Source organism: Tupaia chinensis, unplaced genomic scaffold (assembly GCF_000334495.1).
Source record: "Tupaia chinensis unplaced genomic scaffold, TupChi_1.0 Scaffold000627_1, whole genome shotgun sequence".
NCBI classification, from domain to species: domain Eukaryota; kingdom Metazoa; phylum Chordata; class Mammalia; order Scandentia; family Tupaiidae; genus Tupaia; species Tupaia belangeri.
This window is the reverse complement of record NW_006160147.1, coordinates 4,202,978-4,226,519: the sequence shown is the minus strand read 5'-3', so window position 1 is coordinate 4,226,519 and position 23,542 is coordinate 4,202,978. Positions and strand designations below refer to the sequence as shown.

Below are 23,542 nucleotides of genomic sequence, written 5' to 3'. Positions count from 1 at the left end.
GTTACCAATTATTTGTATGCATATTTTTCAAAAGTAGTAGAGCAAAAATTCAAGGTACACATCCTACTATGGTTTTCTTTGTAGAAACTGGACAGGATCATATCCTTGATTTGAGTATTGCACACTGCAATCATACTTTGAAAATCTGTTTTGCATTCCACAAAGTAGAACAATTAAATTTAAATAAGAAATTATTTAAAGTTTTTTTTGTTTTTGTTTTTGTTTTTGTTTTTGTTTTTAATAAAAAATAAGACTAGGAGCAGCTGCAGGAGACTCAAAAGTATTTTAAACTTTATGTAGGGTGTCTTCAAACACAAGTCTCGAGAAAACTACGTTTCCCAGGAGGCCTCACGGGTAGTCTCTGCATGGGCTAGTTCTCTTTACCACGTGGTACTCTGGGAAATGTAGTCCTCCTCCACGACCCTGCACGTGACGCCTGCGGAGGAAGGCGAAAAGGACCGCGCTGGGAGGGGCGGGACAGGGTCGGGGAATCGAACTGTGGGCTGCCCCTTCCCACCAACTTGGTTTGTACATCTAACCCCAACGGTGTAAGGAGCCGGCGCGGGTTCAGGCGCTGACTGGAGCGGCTCAGGGGGAAGTCCCGGTGGGTGAGCCTCCCTGGCGCGTGGCGGGGTTTTTCTGCAGCCGGACGGGAGGGGGAGAAGGCGCGATCGGCCGGGGGCTCGGAGCCCGCGTCCTGCGCCCCACCCAGGCTGCGGCCCCGCGGGGAGGAAGCGCGTAGAGGTTCACAGCAAAGTTTCTTTTTTGTCTTTCCGTCAGAGCAGCCCTAGCGCGGGTGGGTGGGAATGCCTAACTTCAGCTGGAGGAGGACTCGGAGCCAAAGGGGTTAAGACCAGCGACTCCCCCTACTTCCCGCCTCCCTGAAACAAACACCCGCTAGCCATGAGCAGCCGCGACCACCTGTTCAAAGTGCTGGTGGTGGGGGACGCCGCGGTGGGCAAGACGTCGCTGGTCCAGCGATATTCCCAGGACAGCTTCAGCAAACACTACAAGTCCACGGTGGGAGGTGAGACGTCGCCCGGGCGAGGGGCGGGGGACCGACTCAGCTGGGCACCAGGTGGGGCGAGCGTCCCGGGCCTTACTTGGGTCAGGAAGTAGGTGCCCGGCGTCCTACAGGGTGTTGGATTTGCAAGTCTCGCTTGAGTTACCGCAGTTAGGTTTTCCCAGCCTGAGCGACTGCCAGGAAAGAGACAGGGCAAAGGTGTGAAGAGGAGACTTGGAGGGGAGGATGAGAAGGAGCAATTGCTGTTTATCGCGGAACTGTAACTCCAGTCTCCTCCTGCAGCCTTCAGCTGTCCAGGGCGACTCTCCAATCAGCAGTCGCTCGGTGGAGCCGCTTAGGTGCCAGTGGGGACTGTTGTCCTTAGAGATGGCTATTGAGGAACAGAAAGGTGTTTAACCTGGCTTCAGGGGGATCACCTAGGAAAGAGAACTGAGCTAAGGACTCTCAGTATTATGGGGACGTGAGTGGAATGGAGAACACAAAATCCCCGCACCAGCGCGTTAGCTACACAGGCACGCGCACTCGGGCTGATGAGCTGGATGAATTTTGCCTATTGATTATTTAAATAAAGGTAATCTAGGGGTTCTTTGAAGAGTCTGAAAGATACTACTCATCTCACCTGTCTTCTCATCCCTTTTTCCCTCAAACTGGGGAAGGGAGGGTGGAAGAGAACACCAAGCGTTAATTCATTTCTTCCCTGGGTGTAGGACTCAACTGAACTTTTTGTTTTGTTTTGTTTGTTTGTTTTGTTTTGTTTCAGAGGTAGAAATGTCTTTTTATTAATTAGAAGGTGTTTTATCTAGGAAGAGTTGGTGATGGGGAGGATAACTTAAAATGTTATCTCTGGGGGCCAGCAGGCCATGTGATGGTTAAGGCAGGGGAATCCCACATGGCTGACTTTGGGTGGGGTCCTGGACCTGGGCTTGCTTCTGACTTCCTCCCTCTCCTTCTCCTTCTCCCCCACCCCCTATTGAGTGTGTGGGCCCTATAGCAAATTAAATAATTGTAATAACTAAATTCAATTTTTAAAATTTGCCTCTATTAGAAGAACCTTACCATAGGGCATGTATGCTCCCTGGAGACAAAGCTAGAGAGGGAGAGACAGAGAGAGAGAGAAAGTAAGTGAGAAGGCATCCCCAGGGAGGATGGCCACACAGCAATCCTTATCCTCCATTTCTCCTCTCAGAATTTTGAACACACACACACCTGGTGTATTTTTCAGCCCCTGAACCAGGACTTGAACCACGCAGTCAGCCATGTGGAATCCAGCTTCCTTAAGCACCACGCCACGTGGCTTACCTATGCAAACTGTTTTTTAAGAAAAAAATTTGTACTAATGGCAATTTTGAAAATGTGTGCTGATGTTCATATGAAAGTTTTGTGTTTTTTTGTTTGTTTGTTTTTAAAAAAGCATTTACATTGCAGTTCAAACATTCTCCTTAAAAACATCCAGCAAAATTAAGGGTTTGCGGTTTCAAAGACTTTCCTGACCACTTAGCCAACTCCTAAATAATATGAGAGTGTGTGTTTCATTGATTTGATTAATAGTTTTTAGCAATTCTTTAGTTTTCTTTTAGTAAAGAACATAATGAACCCAGGCTAATTTTACTTGAGTGTTCATTCTAAATTTCCCCCTAGCTTTTATTTCTGTCATAGATGTGAAAGAATGGATTTTCAAACCTCAGAAATTGTTCTACTTCTCCCATTATCAAAAAGCATTTTCTGGGACAAGCGGATGGCATCATGGTTACATCGCTAGACTTCCACATGGCCAATTGCAGTTCGAGTCCCAGACCTGGAGGCTTGGAACTCATGCCAGGCACATATGCATGCATATCCAAAATTCCAAGAGGAAAATAGAAAAGAGATTGCAACATGGCCAGCCCCCCGGGTGACGATTTCTTGCTTTCTGTCTCTCTGTCTCTCCAGCAAGTTCACATGCCCTATAGCAAAAGTCTCTCTAAAATAAATAAATAAATAAAATCTCCCCTGGAATACCTGTACAACCTTAATTCATGGAGTCTCAGCACCTACACACTTGGTGGTAGATTCCAGAGAGCTCTTAAACTTCATGATGTACGTTTTTTTGTTTTTTGTTTTTTGTTTTTATAAATTTTGTTATAGTGCATGTACACTTGCCAGAGAGATAAAAAGCAAGAAATCAACCCCCAAGGGGTATGGCCACACCACAATCCCTTCTCCTCCATTCTCCTCTCAGAATTTCAGGCACAGGTGCACATGCACCCAGCATGAGTTTCTAGTCACTAGGTCCAGGACTCAAACTGTGGTCAGCCACATGGGAGTCCAGCACCTTAACCACTATGCCACCTGCTGGCTTCCAGACCATGTATTCTTTCCTGGAAGTTCTCTGGGACCTTTCCCACTTGTTCCATACCTGCTAGATCATTCCTAGAGCCTTGAGAAGGATAGGGAATTCTCCAGGACCTGTTTTTCTCATTTGATTAGAAACTAACAGTGAAATTAAATGTGGAAGGTTAAAAAGTGACCACACTTACCTCATTTGCTCCTCCTTCTCATTGTCCCTTCCCTGAGAAAACCCCCTAAATCTCCCAGAAATTGTGTAACCTGAGAATAAAATTGTTTTCATAATTGCTCCCACCCTCCTGTCCCCAGCCTTGATGACAAGTAGCAACAAATAAATTGGTTTGACAGGAGAGTAAAAGCAGGAGACTGCGTTAGAAAGTGAGTATGAATGATCTGCCCCACACCTAAAACCTGACTGTGGACTCATCTCAGACTACTGAGGGTTTAGAAGTAAAGTGTGGCCCTGGGGTAACCACAATTTGGTCTGAGTTTATCCCTGGATTTATTCAAGAACAGCCTCCATGTATTTTCAGTGGATTTTGCTCTGAAGGTTCTCCAGTGGTCTGACTCCGAGATGGTGCGGCTCCAGCTGTGGGATATTGCAGGTGAGCTGGGAAGGCTGGGTGAGAAGGAGGGAAGAGATGTCGATTTTACCAGCAAGCTCTCAGAGAAAAAGTGGGGCAGCAAAACCAGAAATACTTTTCTGAAACTGGAAGGATTGAGCTGCTCCGAGGACACACAAGCTGGATTGATGTAGAGCTTTCGTAGATGTTTTCTGTGGCTGTTTTACCCTGGAAAGACAGGGAGCAATCTCTGTGTGGGTGGAGGAGCTAGAAGGTAGGGGATTGTCCAGACCACAGGTGGCTGCTTCCACAGCAGAGGGAAGGTGCTCTTTTGGGTTTTCAGCTGACCTTGGTGAGAAACAAAAGCCCCAGAAAATAGAGACAATAGTAATAGCGAATCCTTATCATCTGCTAAGCATTCCTCTAAGCATTTTAAATTCACTGACTCATTCATTTTCATAGCAACTCTATCATGAAAGCTACTGCTTAAAAAAAAAAATGGGGCCAGCAGATGGTGTAGTGGTTACATTGCTGGACACCCACCCCTACTCCCAAATAAGACCACAGTTCGAGTCTCAGACCCAGTGGCTTGAAACTCATGCCAGGCTCGTGTGCATGCTTGCCCAAGATCCCAGGAAGAGAATGGAGAAGGGATTGCAGCATGACCATCCCCCCTGGAGGGGGTTTCTCACTTTCCCTCTCACTGTCTCTGTCTGTCTGTCTCTTCCTCCCTTCCTCCCATCCCGTGAGCACACACATCCTAAGGCAAAAACCTCTACCAAAAAAGAAATAGTTGACTTATTTCTTCCTTGAGGCAGAGAGAGAGAGAGAGAGAAAGGCGTCAAGACAGCATTTCCATCAGCATCTTGGCACTGATCCACTCCAGCCTCAGCCTGCTCTGGATCATGGACACACGCTGCCCAATGTACTTGGGGGGATGGGGAGAAGGGATTCTTTGGAGGAGAACTGGAACCTTTGCATGTGGGTCCACCTTACAGAGTGCCCCATTTTACTGCTGCACCAGCAAGTCCCTAAAAACTACTGCTTTTTTTCTTGCTATAGGGTGCTTGCACTTGCCAGAGAGAAACAGACAGAGGGAAAGGGAGAAATTACACCCCCAGGGGCAACAGCCACACCACAGTCCCTTGGGCATGCGTGCCTGTGCATTGGGTGTGTTCTCAAACTGCCAGGTCTGGGACTCGAATCACACAGTCCCCCACATGGGATCCAGTGCCTTAATCTCCATGCCACCTGTTGGCCTAAAAAGCTACTGATTTTAATCTTCCCTTTATGGGTGAGAAATCTGAAGCATTGAGAGCTTGGTTTGCCCAAAGTCATAAAAAGTAAGTGGCAGAGCAGGGGTTTCCACTTGGGCATTCTGGGTGTAGTATCTGCACTGGAGATAATTGGGCTTAAAAGTCCCTTTATGTGGCCAGCTGGCGGCATGGTGGTTAAGGCAGCTGGATCCCACATGGAAGACTATGCAGTTCGAGCCCTGGACCTAGTAACTTGAAACACAGGCGGAGTGTGTGTGCATGCATGCCCAAACTCCCGAAAGAAGAATAGAGAAGGAATTGTGGCATGGCCGTTACCCCTGAGAGTTGTTTTCTCACTTTCCCTCTCTGTCTCTCACCAGCAAGCACATGCACCCTCTGGCAATTTTTTAAAAATCCCTTTATAGGATAATTAGGAAACCAAGAGGAGAAAGTGAGTGATTCCCTCTTGTACAACGAAGGGAGAGAGTGCAGAGTGTCAGAGAGGGTGCCAAGACTGGGTCTTGGGATGGCTTCCTCCAGAACACTCCCCTTCCTCCCCAGGTCAGGAGCGCTTCACCTCTATGACACGATTATACTACCGGGATGCCTCTGCCTGTGTTATTATGTTTGATGTTACCAATGCCACTACCTTCAGCAACAGCCAGAGATGGAAACAGGACCTGGACAGCAAGCTCACACTGCCCAATGGAGAGCCCGTGCCCTGCCTGCTCTTGGCCAATAAGGTATGTGGTCATTCCTAAGAAAACGGCCTATGGCCTCTCAAAATGCTCTGAAATCCCCATGGTGGTAAAACCACACGGGAAGGTCCCAGGTTTGCATCCTGAGGCTTCACTATACACACTGAGTGTATGTATACAAATGTGTTCCAATCCTGGCTGGCTAAAGCTGAGGGTGTATTGTGAAGGCCCTGTTAAGGTTGCTTCTCTCTCTCTCTCTTTCTCAGAAGAAATAAGTAAATAAATTGAAAGAATGAATAGAGGGACCAATGGATGGCCTAATGATTATGTCAGTGGACTCCCACATAGTTGACTGTGGTTCAAGTCCTGGACCTGGCAGCTTAAAACTCACACCAGGTGCATAAATCCAGAAAGGAAAATGGAGGAGAAGGGATTGTAGCATGGCCATCTCCACTCCCAAGTGGGGGTGATTTCTTGCTTTCTGTGTCTCTCTCTCTCTGGCAAGCACATATGCCCTATAGAAAAAAAGCTCTTTTAAAAAAAAAAGGGAACCAGCAGTTAGCATAATGGCTATGTCGCTGGACTCCCACGTAGTCAACCCCGACCTGGTGGCTTAAAACTCAGGCAGGGCACGTGTGCGTGCGTGCCCAAGATCCCGAGAGGAGAATGGAGGAGAAGGGATTGCAGCATGACCATCCCCCCAGGGGGTGATTTCTCGCTTTCTGTCTCTCTGTCTGGCGAGCGCACACTCCCTATAGCAAAAACCTCTCCAAAAAAAAAAAAAGAATGGATAAATAAAATGCTCTCTGATTCTGGGAATCTGTTTCCCCTTCTCAAATTGATAGAAGCATCCTTTCAAAAGATACTGACAGTGAGACTTTCTTGGAGAAGAATGTTGACTTTAGATGCTGCCAGCCATGGTAGAGAGATGTTTTTAAGTCCACAGGTATCTGAGCCATGTTTGTCTTCCTCGGAAGTTGGTGGTGTTACCTTTTATTTATTCTCTTCACTAGTGTGATCTTTCCCCTTGGGCTGTGAGCCGGGACCAGATTGACCGGTTCAGTAAAGAGAACGGTTTCACAGGTTGGACAGAAACATCAGTCAAGGAGAACAAAAATATTAATGAAGCCATGAGGTGAGTAGCTCGTGCTGTTCAGGGACAGGTGTGCAAATTTACCCATCTTCCTCTGCGGCCCCTGGACCCTCTTTCTTCTTTCTGAGTGTGCAAGAACAGCCTGAGCCATTGGAATGCCAGCTCCTGAAGGTCAGGGTAAACATCTCTCCTGAGATGATTGGAGACAAAGAGGCATTTACATCTTGTGGCTTTACTGAATTGCTGCCTTGTAATAAGACAGTATCTGGCATTTATTCTCTTCTTCTGTTTACCTTCTCAGCCTTATTTTGTTTTGTTTTTTAGAGTCCTCATTGAAAAGATGATGAGCAATTCCAGAGAAGATGTCCTGTCTTTGTCCACCCAAGGAAACTACATCAATCTACAAACCAAGTCTTCCTCCAACTGGGCCTGCTGCTAGTAGCCTTTGGCTTGTCCTTCATTACAGTTCATTCGGAGGTCTTTTCATCTCTTTCTTTTGGTGGCCCACCCAGCAATTTTATTAAGTACTTTTGAACTGTCTCCTGTGGACTGTCCAATAATGAGATCCATTGTCACTTAGAAAAGACACCCGGGCCTCATGTGCATTTCTGCATCTCCTGATGTTGGCTCCTGGCACTGGTGGCCCTGTTAGTGCCTTCTATTTAAGAGAGATCACCTCATTTCTCAATTTGTGGTCTGGAAATTTGTAGGAAGAATTAGAAATCAGCATCTGTGTTTTAAAGATCATAAGTCTCACCTATATTTGAGCTTATTTTTTCTTTTGATGTACATTGATATTAGACTTCACATTGAGAGGAAAATGAGATGGAATGACATTCCCCAAATTTCTGGTAAGCTTCAGATTCTTTGTCTTGGATCTGGAATTTATGCAGCTGATTTTGAGATGCAGAAGTTGGGAGTCTGGACATCTATGGGTTTTGGGCTATTGTGGTGACCTAGAAGTCATTATTACTGAAATGTCTAAAGCCATAATTAGCTCTTTTATCTTGGCTTCAAGAATAGCCAAGCTTTTAACTACCCGTTTTACAGTGTGAGAGCATTTCTTTTCACAAAGGACTTAATCCTCACATTCCACCGTTGCAGTGTCTCCCTACCAGTCAAGTGGGGACATGGTTTGCAGATTTCTGGGCAAAAGTCTACAAGTGATGTCAGTTGGCCAGGGTGCTCTGGAATAAGTGTTGCTCACAGCTTTGGGGATCTGAATGGAAGAAGTTAACAGAACAGAATCCTGCTGAGTAATTTTATGAGCACTGTGGGCGGTGAGCACTTAATAGCCAGAGGAAATAAATATTATGTACAGGCCTTGGACTGAGGGTGGAGTGAATAGACAGAAAATCATTAGGTAATTTAAATGCTAAGTTGGGTAAGATTTTTAGTATTGAGTCACTTCTAGACAGTTCAATTTGTTAAATCTCTCAAGGATAGTGATTTCTAACCTATCCAAAGTTAAGACTATTAACAAACTCAGAGGCCTGAAGTGCTTTAATAGACTTTAAGTGTCCTAAGTCGGTGGTTGCCAAAGCTGACTGATCAGAATCAGCCAGAAGTTTGTTTAAAAATGTTTAAGAGCTGGGTTAGTTCCTGGCCTGGTGGTTAAGGTAACTGGATCCCACATGCCAACCTGCAGTTCAAGTTCCAGATTTGGCAGGTTGAGAAACACACTAGGTACATGTGCATATGTGCCTAAAATCTCAACAGGATGGAGAAATGGAAGAGAAGAGATTGTAGCATGATCACTCCCCCATGGGGTGCTTTCTTCCTCTCTCTCTGTTTGTCTCTGGCAAATGGACATGCCTTCTGGCAAAAATTTTAAAATAAATAAATTAATTTTTTTTAAAAAAATGTAAGGGCCAGCTCCTTAGCCTAGTGGTTAAGGGAGCAGGGTTCCATATAATCAACTCTAGTTCAGAACTTGGCCCCACAGGTTTGAAAATAAACATGTTTGCATACGCCAAATCCTAACAGGATTGAGAAATGGAAGTGAAGGAATTGCAGAGTGACCATGCCCCATGGGGGGTGATGAGGGTGGTGCTTCCTCCTTCTCTGTCTCTCTCAGTAGAGTGCACGTGCCTTCTAGCAATTTTAAAAATAAATTTATTTTTAAGATTTGGAGATCCTGGGGCCAGCAGTTAGTGTAATGGCTATGTCTCTGGATTCCCATGTAGTCGACCACGGTTCGCATCCCAGACCCAGTGGCTTGAAACTCACGCCGGGCGCGTGTGTGTGCGTGCCCAAGATCCCAAGATGAGAATGGAGGAGAAGGGATTGTGGTGTGGCCATACCCCCTGGGGGGGGTGATTTCTTGCTTTCTGTCTCTCTGTCTCTCTCTGGCTGGCGAGCACACGCACCCTATGGCATAAACCTCTCAAAAAAAAAAAAAAAAAGATTTGGAGATCCCAATCTCAAACCTACTCCATCAAAATTTTCAGGGATAAAGCCTGGGAATATGTTGTTTTCAGAGCTTCTCAGGTGATCCTAATCAGCCTCGTTTGGAAACCATTGCTAGTGAGACTACAGAGACCTGGGCCTTTCCTGTTCGAATGACCTAGGACTTCTGCATGCCCTGTTAGCTCTCCTGGTGATCCTGATACACACCAGGCTTTGCAAACCACTGTCCTAAGGAAGAGGTCAGAGGCCAACTATCAGAAAGTGAAGGAAGACTTGGGGTCAGCAGGTGTTGTGTTGGTTAAGGTGTTGGACTCCCATATGGTTGACCACGGTTCAAGTCCTGGACCTGGTGACTTGCTTTCTTGCTTTCTTTCTCTTTCTCTCTCTGCCTCTCTGGTGAGTGCATATGCCCTGTAGCAAAATTTAAAAATTAAAAAAAAAAAACTAATAATAAATACAATTAAATAAATAATAATAAAAAAAAAGAAAGTGAAGGAGGACAAAGCCTTCGGTGATTTGATACTAGTTTTAGAGTTTGTTTAATGCCAGTTGTTATAACTTGCAAAATCCCTTTTGTGTTACCATTTTCAGGTAGAATTTTTATTACAACGTTTCTGTAGATAATAGTGGAGTAACATACTCCATTTATATGAAGATAAAATTGATTTTGTTTTTCACTCACTAGCTTGAGCCTTCTAAAATCACAAATAAATGGGAGTAAGTCTTGAGTTCATGGTTGTCATTGGCCTTTAATATATATTTGTTGAAGTGCTATTTTATACTGATGGTTTGAGAGTATTATAAAAATAGAGTTTATTTCTTAAATAATAGATTTTAAATTAAAGTAAGAATTATTCTTCTTATCTCTTAATTTGCCAGTTCTTAGATCTCCGTGGCTATTATCAAGTCAGTACTTGATGTAACCTCCCAAATGCTGCTTGGAAACGCGACCCCTTTAATAAGTGGTATATGTGTGCCAGGTGGTTAAGGGAGCTAGATTCCACAAGGCCAACTGCACAATTCGAGTCCTGGACCAGGAAGCTTGAGAAACACACTGAGCATGTGTGTGCATGCTCAAAATTCTGGAAGGAGGGAGAGAGGGGGAAGAAGGGATGATGCAGTGACCATGCCCATGGAAGTGCTTTCTTCCTCTTTGTTTCTTTCTCTCTCTGGTAAGTGCATATACCCTCTGGCAAACACATTTTTTGAAGGAATATGCTTTCTTTTCCCATTTGCTGACTCAGAATTTACCTGCCTTTTCAAGTATTGCTAGAGGCAGGCCTAACAACTCTTCTGAATTTTCTCTCCCAATTGGTGAGACATAAACTTGAAACTACTTAAAGAAAAAAATTGAAATATAGTATAATTCCTCTCTATGCCCCACCCATAAAGAAAAGGAAAGCAATGAAGATGAGGAAGGCAATGGGCCACTCCCTGGAGCAGCGATAATGCTTTACTCAAGAGAAGTTGATTCCACATGGCACCCACTGTTCAAATCCCTAGTGAGCCTGAAACACACCAGACATGCACGCGAATGCCCAAGATCCAACAGCCTGGAACACTGGAGAAGGAGGATCCTGCCATGACCAGACCCTGTGGAGGGTGCTCATCCCACTCTCCTCTTCCTCTCTGTCTTGTGCACACACACACACACACATGCTCTGTCGTGAACTAAGAAAAAATGAGGAAGAAGACAATATTTACATTGATGGGAATATGATGACACTACGACTGCCAAGTCCTAGTGTTTGGGTGCTTTGGTAAAACTGTATGAAACAGCTATTGTAGCTCCTCCCTAGAGATGTTTCTGTGTTTGGTAAAAGATGCCCCTTCAACCAAACCACTTAGCTTAAAAATTCTGTACAGGGTGTTCTGAGAAACCCAAGTAAGGGCTGAGAACAGAGATGTGGTTGGTGACTGCCCTGGCTTTTTTCTTTAACCAAATAAGCAAGGAAAATGGATCATAGGTCAGAGAAGGCCCTTTAGCAGTAATGATTTGCTCCTCTGTCACCACTAATGAGCCAAAATTATGCCAAGATGATTTCCCTAATTCACTTTCCCTAGTGATTGCCAAGGCATAATTGCGTTCCTCATTTTTTCTTATCTCCAGAATTAACTTTTTTCATTAGATGGTTTGTCCTTTGTCGTTAGGGCACTGTCCCATCTCACATAAGGCTGTTTTTGCCTGTCTTTGTCCTTTTACAGTCGGTGGCCTGCATATGATAGGATTTAAGGCCATGATTAGAAGATGTAGGAATCTCTACGGAACTCTCAACTCTAGGACCAAGTTGCTCAAGGGAACCAGCCTTAGTGCCCTTCTTGCTCTCCGTCCCTCTCCATTTGCTGTGTATAGGAAGCTGTAGGTACTTTTTTTCTTTTTCTTTTTCTTTTTTTTTTTTTTGATAGAGGGATTTTTCTTTTTTTTTTTTTTTTTTTTTTTTGGGGGTTTTTTTTTTTTTTTTTTTTTTTTTTTTTTGATAGAGGGATTTTTGCTATAGGGTGTATGCACTTGCCAGAGAGACAGGAAGCAAGAAATCACCCCCCTAAGGGGTGATGGCCATGCCACAATCCTTTCTCCTCTATTCTCCTCTCAGGATCTTGGGCACACATGCCCACATGCCTGGTATGAGTTTTAGGCCGCTGGGTCTAGAACTCAAACCATGGTCAACTACGTGGTAGTCCAGTGATGCAACCATTACGCCATCTGCTGGTCCCCATGGGTACTGTTTTAATATCTTTTATCCACACTCAGATTTAACTTTTTAAAGTTTGTTTTTGTTTATTCCTTGAGAAAGAGAGAGGCACCCCCAACAAGGTCTTCATGCTATGGACTCCTCCCACCCTCTGCCAGCACGTATTATAGGCACGCATGTGTTTGCCCAGCATGTACAGGGAGACCTTGGGACACACACCGACACCTTCCCACGGGGGTCCAGTGTTGAGAGCACTATCTTACTGCAGCACCACCAGGGCCAGCCCTCAGGTTTAATTTGATTCACGTCCAACAAAGTCCATCTGACTAAGGACTAATTACATGTTCATGAAAATAAAGAGGGAAAAGCAAATAGGAAGAAGAAAAGATAGAGGTTTTAGGATTTACCGTGATGTGAGCCCAGTAGCATTAGATATCAATATTTGATTTTATACAGAGCTCATCCCCCAGCCCTGTGAGCTGCATTTGCTTCTGACACTGTCTTTAAAATAATAAAGCAAACAGTTCTTCCCATTTTATGTTTAAGGGAACAACTGTGTCAGGATTTGACTGACTGAAAGGCAGCCGGTTGAATATGTAATGAAGCCAAGACATAACTGCAAGTCTTCTAATTCCCCGTCTCCATTCTGTCATTTTGGTTTCTGGGAAACATTTGGCCTGGAAAACCCAATTTAGAAAATAAACCTAGACATTTAGAGAAACAGAACTGGGCTCTTGGAGTTTGTAACTCTTGGTTTGTGTTAAGTAGCTTTTGAGAACATGTTCGTGTGCAGAATAGGGACATGCATGTAATTAAATGGGGGGCCACATTAAGCGCAATTGGAAGAGCATACAGTGCAGGCATGTCCTAAGATGTTTCGTCGACCACTTCAATTTACCAGGATATGCCACCCAAATGCAGTGACTGTATTTAATTTGGAATGTCAGCTTTCATGTTTGCAAGAACAGGAATTTTAACAGTCATTCCACTTTCTGTTGCTGCCAATAGCCAATGACAATCTGGGTGATTGCTTTCAGTCAAGTGCTCTCCTTCGCATTTCCCATGGGTTATTTTTATTTTCACAGGGACCCTCTGAGACAAATGAGGAAACTGAGGCACAAAAATGTAAGACTTTGCTCAAGATTAAATAGCTAGCTGGTGACAAACTGATTTTTAACCCTAGAAACAGGGCTGTTTCCAATACTGCCTCCCATTTTTGTATGTGTGTGTTTTGGTGATGGTATCCTTGAGGCTTTCCCCTTTAACAAGTCTTCAGTCTGGTGGGAACAGAGTAGGTTATTAAATGGGCACATACATTTTCTAATACCTTTATAATTAAGGATGAAAAAATCTACTTAGTAAGGAAAATGAAGAAGACAAATCCAAGGCCAACCCCATGGCCTTGTGGTAAAAGAAACTGGATCCTGGGACCGGCAGGTGGTGTGGTGGTTAAGGTACTGGATTCCCACATGGCTGACTATGGTTCATGTCCTGAACCTGTCAGCTTACTTTCTCACTTTCTCTTTTTCTCTCTCTCTTTCTTGCGTGAGCACACATGCCCTGTAGCAAATTTTAAAATAATAATAATGATAAATAAAATTAAGTCACTAATTCTTTAAAATTAAAAACAAGAAGCTGGATCCCACCTGGCTGACCATGTGAGCTGGTTGAATCCCAGCCCCGGTTACTTGAAAAACATGCAGGGTGTGTGTGCATGTCCAAAATCCTGACAGGATGGACAAATGGAGAAGAAGGGATTTTGTTGTGATTACACCCATTGGGGGTGCCTTTCTCCCTCTCCCTCTCTGTCTCTCTCTAGAAAGCAAATGCACCCCTTAATAATTAAAAACAGAAGAAGAAATATGGAAACCATCCACACACAACCTAAATGAAACCTCTACTTACCTCTTAATAAATTTGCTTTGGGACCAGCAGTTGGTGTAATGGCTATGTTGCTGGACTCCCGTGTAGTTGACCGTGGTTTGAATCCCGGACCCAGTGGCTTAAACTCATGCCAGGCGCATGTGCGTGCATGCCCAAGATCCCGAGAGGAGAATGGAAGAGAAGGGATTGCAGCATGGCCATTCCCCCCTTGGGGGTGATTTCTCACTTTCTGTCTCTCTGTCTATCTCTGTCTGGCAAGCGCATGTGCCCTATAACAAAAACCTCTCCTAAAAATAAATAAATACATAAATACATACATACATACATTTGCTTTAGATCAGTTTTTTAATGAAATGTTTTACATAACTGTATTCATATTTAAACAAATATTTTTGAGAGAGAGATTTTTGCTATAGGGCATGTGCGAATGCACACTGGAGAGACAGCGAGAGCTGGAGAGACAAAGTGAGAAATCACCTCCCAGAGGGGATGACCACACTGCAATGCCTTCTCCATTCTTCTCCTCTCAGGATTTTGGGCACGTATGCATGCACACCTGGATGAGTTTTAAACCATTGGATCCAGGACTTGAACCGTGGTCAACTACGTGGGAGTCTAGCGACATAACCATTCTGCCATCTGCTGGTCCCCTAAACAAATATTTTTTTCAAGCCTCTGGGGCCTATATTCACACCTGTAGTATCTGGCTGTTTTAACCAGCAGGCCATGGAGCTGACCAGAAATAAAACATTTGTGATTATACAACTTTTGTGTATCCAGTATTGCACTAGGATTTGTAGGGAATAGAAACCTATGTTTTAGAAGTTCAAAGGAGGAGATTGAGAAAATTCTTGAGGGCCAGCAGATAGCATGGAGGTTAAGGCAGCTGGATTTCACAACATAGCCAACTATGCAGTTTGAGTCCCAGACCCAGTGGCTTTAAAATCATGCCAAGTATATGTGCATGGGTGCCCAGGGTCCTGAGAAGAGAATGGAGGACAAGGGATTGAGGCATGAGCATCCCCCCTGGGAGATGTTTCCCCCTCTCTCTGGCAAGAGCACATGCCCTATAGACAAAATAATTAATAATAATAAGAGTAAATTCTCGAAGTAGGATTTGCACTGGATAAAAATTGAGAAAGAGATGGGGTCAAATTTCAGATTGGGAGAAAAAGGAATGTAGCTCTATTATGCAGGTTTAGGAAGTTGCTAGTAGACCAAAGGGTTTATGTATAGAGCAGTGGGAAGTAAGGTTAGAACGACTATTGGTATATTTTCTAGGTCATTAGCCAGTAGTGGTGTACCTACTATGTGCTGTATACTCCACTAGGTACTTGGGATACAGGGCTGGAGAAGAGAAGGTTCCTGCCCAAGAAGGGCAGTCCAGAAAGCAGATAGAATATTAAAACTGTATCTGAAGGAATGCCAAGTCTTTACTCTTACAGTGATGGAAGACAAGGAGGGAGATCATGAAAAGCCTTGCAAAAGAGCATTCAAGCTGGATAAGAGTTTATCAGCTGGAAGACTGCCAAAGGAAATGCATTTTAGAGGGACAAGATAAAGTGAACAAAGGCATGGGAACATGCAATGTACAGCAGCGGCGCTCAGAGAATCGCGGATGTTCCTTATAATCAGATCAGATAGGGGTAGGACTGTAGGTTATCTGTTTGTTTGGACTGCTGTAACAAAATACTTTAGGTAATTTATAAACAACAGAAAAAAGTGTTTATTCATTTATTTCTTCCGAGAGAGAGAGGCACCCCCAATCATCTTCATTCTGTGATCCACCCCTAGCTTTAGCCAGACACACATGTGTCTCACGTAGTCAGGGTCTCTAGCCTTAAACCTGGAACTTTCCCATATGGGTCAGCCTCACAGAGCATTATGTAACTATTGTGTAACAGTCCAGCCCCCAAACACAGAAATGGAGTGCTAGCAGTTCTGGAGGCTAGGAAGTCCAAGATCAAAACAACCAGCAGATTCGATATCCAGTGAGGGCTCTCTGCCTCCTGGATGGCACCCTCTTTTTTTTTTTCAAATTTCAGATTGGGAGAAAAAGGAATGTAGCTCTATTATGCAGGTTTAGGAAGTTGCTAGTAGACCAAAGGGTTTATGTATAGAGCAGTGGGAAGTAAGGTTAGAACGACTATTGGTATATTTTCTAGGTCATTAGCCAGTAGTGGTGTACCTACTATGTGCTGTATACTCCACTAGGTACTTGGGATACAGGGCTGGAGAAGAGAAGGTTCCTGCCCAAGAAGGGCAGTCCAGAAAGCAGATAGAATATTAAAACTGTATCTGAAGGAATGCCAAGTCTTTACTCTTACAGTGATGGAAGACAAGGAGGGAGATCATGAAAAGCCTTGCAAAAGAGCATTCAAGCTGGATAAGAGTTTATCAGCTGGAAGACTGCCAAAGGAAATGCATTTTAGAGGGACAAGATAAAGTGAACAAAGGCATGGGAACATGCAATGTACAGCAGCGGCGCTCAGAGAATCGCGGATGTTCCTTATAATCAGATCAGATAGGGGTAGGACTGTAGGTTATCTGTTTGTTTGGACTGCTGTAACAAAATACTTTAGGTAATTTATAAACAACAGAAAAAAGTGTTTATTCATTTATTTCTTCCGAGAGTTAGAGGCACCCCCAATCATCTTCATTCTGTGATCCACCCCTAGCTTTAGCCAGACACACATGTGTCTCACGTAGTCAGGGTCTCTAGCCTTAAACCTGGAACTTTCCCATATGGGTCAGCCTCACAGAGCATTATGTAACTATTGTGTAACAGTCCAGCCCCCAAACACAGAAATGGAGTGCTAGCAGTTCTGGAGGCTAGGAAGTCCAAGATCAAAACAACCAGCAGATTCGATATCCAGTGAGGGCTCTCTGCCTCCTGGATGGCACCCTCTTTTTTTTTTTTGGAGAGGCTTTCGCTATAGGGCGCGTGCGCTCGCCAGACAGACAGAGACATAGAGACAGAAAGCGAGAAATCACCCCCCCAGGGGGGGATGGTCACGCCGCAATCCCTTCTCCTCCATTCTCCTCCCGGGATCTTGGGCATGCACGCACACGCGCCCGGCGTGAGATTTAAGCCACCGGGTCCAAGACGCGAACCACTGTCGACTACATGGGAGTCCAGCGACATAGCCATTACGCTAACTGCTGGTTCCCGCACCCTTTTTTTTTTAAATGCACTAATCCCACTAGTGAAAGCTCCACCCCCCATGATCTGTCACTTTATGAAGGCCCCATCTCTTAATACCAACATATTGGGGATTAGATTTTAACACATGAATTTTTGGAGGAACTCAAACATTCAGATCATAACAAGGGTAAAAGGGGGAAAATTAGGTGAGAGGTAAGATCAATCAAGAAGAGCTCTGTGTGCCCTGCTGGAGCATTTGGACTTCGTCTTATAGTAGAGAACTGTTGAAGGACAGTTTTTTCTGTTTTTGTTTTGTTTTTATCTTCTTTTTCTTATTGAAAAATACATAAGCATTTTTATTTCACTTTAAATGTCTTCAAAAACACAGATTTTTTATCTTATAGTTCTGGGGGGCAAAATTCCAACATGAGTCTCACTGCACTAAAATCCAGATGCTGGCAGGACTGCATTCCTCTAAGGTGGCTTTTATGGGGAAGAATCATTCTGCTTCTAGAGGCTGCTCACATTCCTTGGCTCATGGCTGCTTTTCTTCATCCTCAAAGCCAGCAATAACCTGTCAAGTTTTTTCACATCTCATCACTGTGACTTTTTTTGCCTCCCGCTTCTACTTGTAAAGACTTGTGATTACATGGGGCCCACACAATAAAAGTTAATTTCCCCATTTAAGATCAGCTGATTATCCCCCCTCCCCCCAACTCTCTCTCTCCCTCTGTCCCTGTCTGGTCAAATTAAAATTTAAAAAAGAATTTGGAAAGCAAAATTAAAGATCAGCTGATTAGCAACTTTACTCTTTCCTTCTATATTCACAGATTCCAGAGACTGGGACATGGGCATTTTCCAGGGGTCATTATTGTACCTGTCACAGGTGGGAAAATTAGCAAGAGGGTTAAGGAACTTGCCCAGGATCAAACAGCTATTTGCTAATAGGGCCAAGAATAGAGCCAGCAGATGGTGTGGAGATTAAAGCAGCTGGATTCCACATGGCTAGCTGCTCAGTTTGAGACCTGGGTCCAGAGGCTTGAAAAATAAACTGTGCAGGGCTGGCAGGTGGTATGGTGGTTAAGGGCGCTGGACTCCCACATGGCTGACCACAGTCCACGTCCCGAGCATAGTGGCTTGCTTTCTCACTTTCTCTCTCTCTCTCTCTGGTCAAATTGGATAATAATAATAATAAAGTTAAATAAAATAATTCTTTAAAAAAAGAAAAAGAAAAAATACACCATGCACATGTGCATGCGTGCTCAAAATCCCAAGAGGAGAACAGAAGAGAAAGGATTGCACCATGGCCATTCCCTGGAGGGTGATTTCTCACTTTCTCTCTCTCTCTGTCTCTCTCTGATGAGCACACATGCCCTATAGCAAAACTTTAAAAAAGAATAAACATCATATTTTTACTTCAAATGTAGACATTTTTTAAAATGAGATTGAATTTTCCTGTAATTTCATCTCTGAAAGATAATTTGATTAAGAATTTGAATATTTTTGCAGACTGTTCTCTGAAGAGACAATCCCAGCTGTGAGTCTCTCCTCTTTAAGAAAAAAAAAAAAGAAGAAGAAGAAGGAAAGAAAGAACAGCAATGGTGTAGCGATTATGTTGCTGGATTCCCACATGGCCAACCGTGGTTCAAGTCTCGGACCCAGTGGCTTGAATAAGCACACCAGAGACCAGCAGTTAGCGTAATGGCTATGTTGCTGGACTCCCATGTAGTCGACCGTGGTTCGAGTCCCGGACCCGGTGGCTTAAACTGACGCCGGGCACATGTGTCTGCATGTTCAAGATCCTGGGAGGTGAATAGAGGAGAAACGATTGCAGCATGGCCATTTCCCCCTGAGGGATGATTTCTCACATTGCCCCTCGCTGTCTCTCTCTGTCTCTCTCTGTATTTCCTGCGATCACACGTGCCCTATAGCAAAAACCTCTCAAAAAAAAAAGAAAGAAAAAAGGAAGAAAGAAAAAAAAAATCACACCAGGCTCGTCTGTCTGCATGTTCAAGATCCTGGGAGGTGAATAGAGGAGAAACGATTGCAGCATGGCCATTTCCCCCTGAGGGATGATTTCTCACATTGCCCCTCGCTGTCTCTCTCTGTCTCTCTCCCCCTGGCAAGAGCACATGCTCTAAGACAAAAACCTCCTAAGAAAAAAGAAAGAATAAAGAAAGAAAACAAGAACAGACTCAATATGATTTTCTGCAATTTGTTTTTTCTTTTTAATGTATCTAGTTTATCTTCCATGTGAGAACATACAATTCTACCTCGTTCTGTTTAATTGCTGAATAGGATTATATGGATGTATTATAATTTATGTAACCAATTATCTATTAATGGATATTTTATGTATTCCTTTTCTTATATTACAAATATTCCTTCATGTATTTATAAATTTATGTAAAATTTTATTTAGGAACTCTTATGCATGCTCAGAGTATAAACACTTTGCTTAAATATAGTACTAAATTTCCCTCCAGAATATCTGTAACTATATATACTCCCATTGAGAGAAGCTGAGAGTCCAGTTTTTCCTATTTTTTTTTTTGCCACAGGGCATGTGCACTTTCCTGGAGAGAGACAGAAGAGGTGGGAGGTGAGTGTGAGAAAGTAACCCCCGTTGGGATTAGTCACACTACAATCCCTTATCTTCCATTTCTCCCACTTTTCTGGATTTTTTTTTTTTGGAGAGTTTTTTTGTTTTGTTTTGTTTTGTTGTTGTTGTTGTTGTTGTTGTTGTTGCTATAGGGCGCCTGCGCTGGCCAGAAAGACAGAGAACAACAGAGAAACGGAAAGCAAGAAATCACCCCCCAGGGGGGATGGTCATGCCGCAATCCCTTTTCCTCCATTCTCCTCTCAGGATCTTGGGCACGCACACAACACTGGCGTGAGTTTTAAGCCACCAGGTCCAGGACTTGAACCACGGTCAATCAGCTTCATGGTAGTCCAGGCACATAGCCATTACGCCAACTGCTGGTCCCTCATCTTTCTGGATTTTTGTCATGCATTCACACGTTCCTGGTGTGCTTTTCAAGCCACAGGGTCTGGGACTCAAACCAAACAGTCATTCATGTGGGATACAGCTACCTTAACCATTAATGGGCTGGCCCTCCCTATATACTTTTTTTTTTTTTTTTTTTAGAGAGGTTTTCGCTATAGGGCGCCTGCGCTCACCAGACAGACAGAGAGAGACATAGAGACAGAAAGCGAGAAATCACCCTCCGGGGGGATGGTCACGCCGCAACCCCTTCTCCTCCATTCTCCTCTCGGGATCTTGGGCACGCACGCACACGCACCCAGCATGAGTTTTAAGCCACCGGGTCCGGGACGCAAACCGCGGTCGACTACGTGGGAGTCTAGCGACATAGCCATTACGCTAACTGCTGGTTCCAAGCCCTTCCTATATTCTTAATGAGGCAGTATTTTGTTTTTTGTTTTTGGTTTTTGTTTTTGGAAAGACTTCTGCTGTAGGGCACATGCGCTCACCAGAGATACAGAGAAAGACAGAGAGACAGAAAAGGAAAAATCAACCCCAGGAGGGATGGCCACACTTCAGTTCCTTTTCTTCCATTCTCTCCTCTCAGGATTTTAGGCATGCACACATGCCTGGTGAGAGTTTCAAGCCTCCAGGTCTGGGACTCAAGCATTAATCAATGGGACTCCAGCAACATAACCATTACGCCATCTGCTGGTCCCATTAATGAGACAATTTTTAACTTTTGCCTATCTGAAAGCAAAGATCTTATTTAATTATTTTCTTTTTCTTTTGTTATTATAAGTGAGCATTTCTCTTTTTTTTTTTTTTTATTAAGTTTTTGCTATAGGGTGTGTGCTCGCTAAGAGAGAGCAAGCAAGAGAGAGGGAGAGAGAAAATGGGAAATCAACCCCTGGGGAAATGGTCATCTTCTCCTCTCTTCTTCTCTTGGGATTTTGGCACACATACACACAGTACCTGGGGTGATTTTTCAAGCAGCCAGGTCTGGGACTCAAGCCACAAAGTCGGCCATGTGGGATTCAGCCACCTTAAGTTCCACGCCACTTACTGGCCCATGAGCAAATATATTTTTAAATATATTAGTAATTTTTATGTCTTCTGTGAGTCACCTATTTGTAGCCTAGGTCTTTTTATTTTATTGTTTGTCTTTCTAGTGATTTTTACTGTTTTTATTGCCAGAGGTCACTTATGCTCACCAAAGAGATAGTTATAAGAAGACAGAGAGAGGGGATCAGCAGGTGGCATGGTAGTTAAGGCGCTGGATACTCCCACAAGGCCGACCATGGTTCGAGTCCCGGACCTGGTGACTTGCTTTCTCACTTCAATTCTCTCTCTGTGTTTGTGTCTCTCTCTGGTCAAATTAAAATAAGTGAATAAATAAAATTAAATAAATAATTTTTTAAAATAAAAGAGAGAGAGAGAGAAAGCATGAACCCACAATGGGGCATGGTCACACCACAGTAGTTAAGGCATGGGTGGTGACAATGGAAATAGCAAGGAGAGATGTCTGTAAGGCAGTTTGGGACCTTGGGCAGTTTGAACCCACACAGAGGAAGAGGCTGACAGCAGTTATTGAAATCCATCCAGCCCAGTCATGGTCAGAGCAGATTGTCCTAGAATAGTTAGGAGGTGATGGAGGAAAAAAAAAAAAAAAGAACAAAACAAAATTTGGACATTCTCAGCACTGAATGCTGATTGTCACCACTTCTCAATGTCACCTTGTCTCCATCCGTAAGGTGTAAGGTCTCTGTTAACTCTCTCCCCGAGGATCAGGGATGTCTGTGTCCTGTTGGAGGAGTAAGCCAGCTGTTAAAGTTTGGATTTTTCCTTTAGTGAAGACAATACGATCCCATTCTACCTCCCACAGTTCTTCACAGTGTACAAACCAAAAACAAAAAAAAAGAGCCCTTTTTTTTTCATTATTATGTTAACCTTGTGACAAAGGCAGATAAGGACCAATATAATTATCCCCGTTTTACAGATGAAGGAGCTGAGGTTCAGGGACTTCAAAATTTGAAGACGGTCACCTAGATAATAAATCCTGGAGATCAGAGACAGGTATCCTTGATTCCAAGTGTAGTGCTCTTTCCGTTATATTCTGGGGACTTCTTTTCCAGCCATGTGCACATCACAATATCTGTTGTGGTTAAAACTGTCTCCTTCAATGTTGCAAGGGCAGGTCTTCCATGGATTTTATTTGCATCTGGCAAAACAGTAAATGTTAGTGTCTAAGGCTGTTCTGTTGCTGTAATAGAACACCTGAGCATTGATAATTTATAAAGAAAAGAGGTTTATTTAGCTCACAGTTCTACAGGCTGGGAAGTCCAAGACTGGGCAACTGCAGCTTGTCAGCTTCTGGTGAAGACCTTGTGCTGTGCAGAATGTGGCAGAGAGTGCCAATCACAGTAGAAGCACAAGATCTTGCATAGAGAAGATTGTGAGTCAGGGCGTGCATGCACATGCTCGTAATCCTGGCTGGGGACTGTAGTGTGAGACCCTGTTGAGAACCCCCAACCCCCTATACAAGAAACTTTAAAAAAAAAAAAAAGGCAGAGAAACAAAAAGGGAACTGGGTAGGTGCAAAAGGATAAAACACAAGAGATGACCTTAATTTATAACTACTCACTCTCTTGAGAACTATTCCATTCGTGAGAGAGTGAGAATCGTAGCAATCCACTCACAAGGTTGGAGCCCCCAGGACCCAAATGCCTTCCATTAGGCCCCAGCTCTTAGAAGTTCCACCTCCCAACATTGCCACATTAGCAGTCAAATTCCAATATGAGTTTTGGAAGCAACAAACTATATTCAAACTGTAGCAGTTAGTATTTTGGCTTTTTTTTTTTAAGTTTTTGTTGTAGGGCACATGTGCTTGCCGAGAGAGAAAGAGAGCAAAAGTGAGAGTGAGAGTGAGAGAGAGAAACTGACCCCCAAGGAAGGATGGCCATGCTGCAATCCCTTCTCCTCCATTCTCTTTTCAGGATTTTGGGTGTGCATGCATATGTGCCTGGCACATTTTTTCAAGTTACTGTGTCCAAGACCAAACCACGAAGTCGGCCATGTGGGATCTAGCCACCGTAACCACCATGCCACCTGGTTGGCCCTGGCTTATTTTTTTCTTTAATTTAAACTGGAAGTTAAGTTATATATCTTTATTGTTGTAGTAGCAGAAATTTAGCTAATCAGCTCTTCACACTTTTTTTTGGAGAGTTTTTTGTTTTTGTTTGTTTGTTTGTTTTTCTTCGCTATAGGGCACATGCACTCGCCAGAAAGACAAAGAGAGACAGGGAGACCGAAAACAAGGTGACTACATGGGAGTCCAGCGACACAGCCATTTCGCCATCCTCTGGTCCCTCTTCACATTTTTTTTTTTTCACTATAGGGCGCGTGCGCGCGCCAGACAGACAGAGAGAGACATAGAGACAGAAAGCGAGAAATCACCCCCCAGGGGGGA

General features: G+C 43.8%; 1 protein-coding gene and 1 long non-coding RNA gene across 8 annotated transcripts in view; one reads left to right on the top strand and one right to left on the bottom strand.

Moving 5' to 3' along the window:
• Positions 1 to 438: 438 nt before the first annotated feature.
• Positions 439 to 18,659, top strand: RAB29 (RAB29, member RAS oncogene family). 7 transcript variants are annotated; one of them, XR_336120.3, is made up of 7 exons: positions 440 to 604; positions 781 to 1,027; positions 3,883 to 3,954; positions 5,730 to 5,911; positions 6,880 to 7,001; positions 7,284 to 7,810; positions 18,600 to 18,659. XR_336120.3 is itself a non-coding variant. In XM_027776065.1 (6 exons), exons 2-6 carry the CDS (start codon positions 904 to 906, stop codon positions 7,396 to 7,398), a joined length of 615 nt encoding a protein of 204 aa, XP_027631866.1. In that variant the 5' UTR covers positions 440 to 604; positions 786 to 903; the 3' UTR covers positions 7,399 to 8,628. The 7 variants fall into 7 exon arrangements, 5 of the variants coding, with proteins under 5 accessions (XP_027631867.1, XP_027631866.1, XP_006159323.1 ...); XR_336122.3 differs by lacking the exon at positions 18,600 to 18,659 and adding an exon at positions 12,608 to 12,982; XM_027776065.1 differs by lacking the exon at positions 18,600 to 18,659 and having other exon boundaries at positions 786 to 1,027; positions 7,284 to 8,628.
• Positions 17,303 to 23,542, bottom strand: part of LOC114009810 (uncharacterized) — a 19,738-nt gene continuing 13,498 nt past the window's right edge. Inside the window, exons 2-4 of the long non-coding RNA XR_003551194.1 lie at positions 22,119 to 22,294; positions 21,810 to 21,877; positions 17,303 to 17,664 (exon numbers count right to left, since the gene is read on the bottom strand). This is a non-coding gene — a long non-coding RNA (uncharacterized LOC114009810). The remainder of the gene's footprint in view (positions 17,665 to 21,809; positions 21,878 to 22,118; positions 22,295 to 23,542) is intronic.

Excerpts from the sequence above, each read along its gene's own strand:
- RAB29 (XM_027776065.1), top strand. The coding sequence starts at position 904 with ATGAGCAGCCGCGACCACCTGTTCAAAGTGCTGGTGGTGGGGGACGCC. Across the intron at positions 3,955-5,729 it reads CCAGCTGTGGGATATTGCAG|GTCAGGAGCGCTTCACCTCT; the intron begins GTGAGCTGGGAA and ends CTTCCTCCCCAG. Across the intron at positions 7,002-7,283 it reads AATATTAATGAAGCCATGAG|AGTCCTCATTGAAAAGATGA; the intron begins GTGAGTAGCTCG and ends TTTGTTTTTTAG.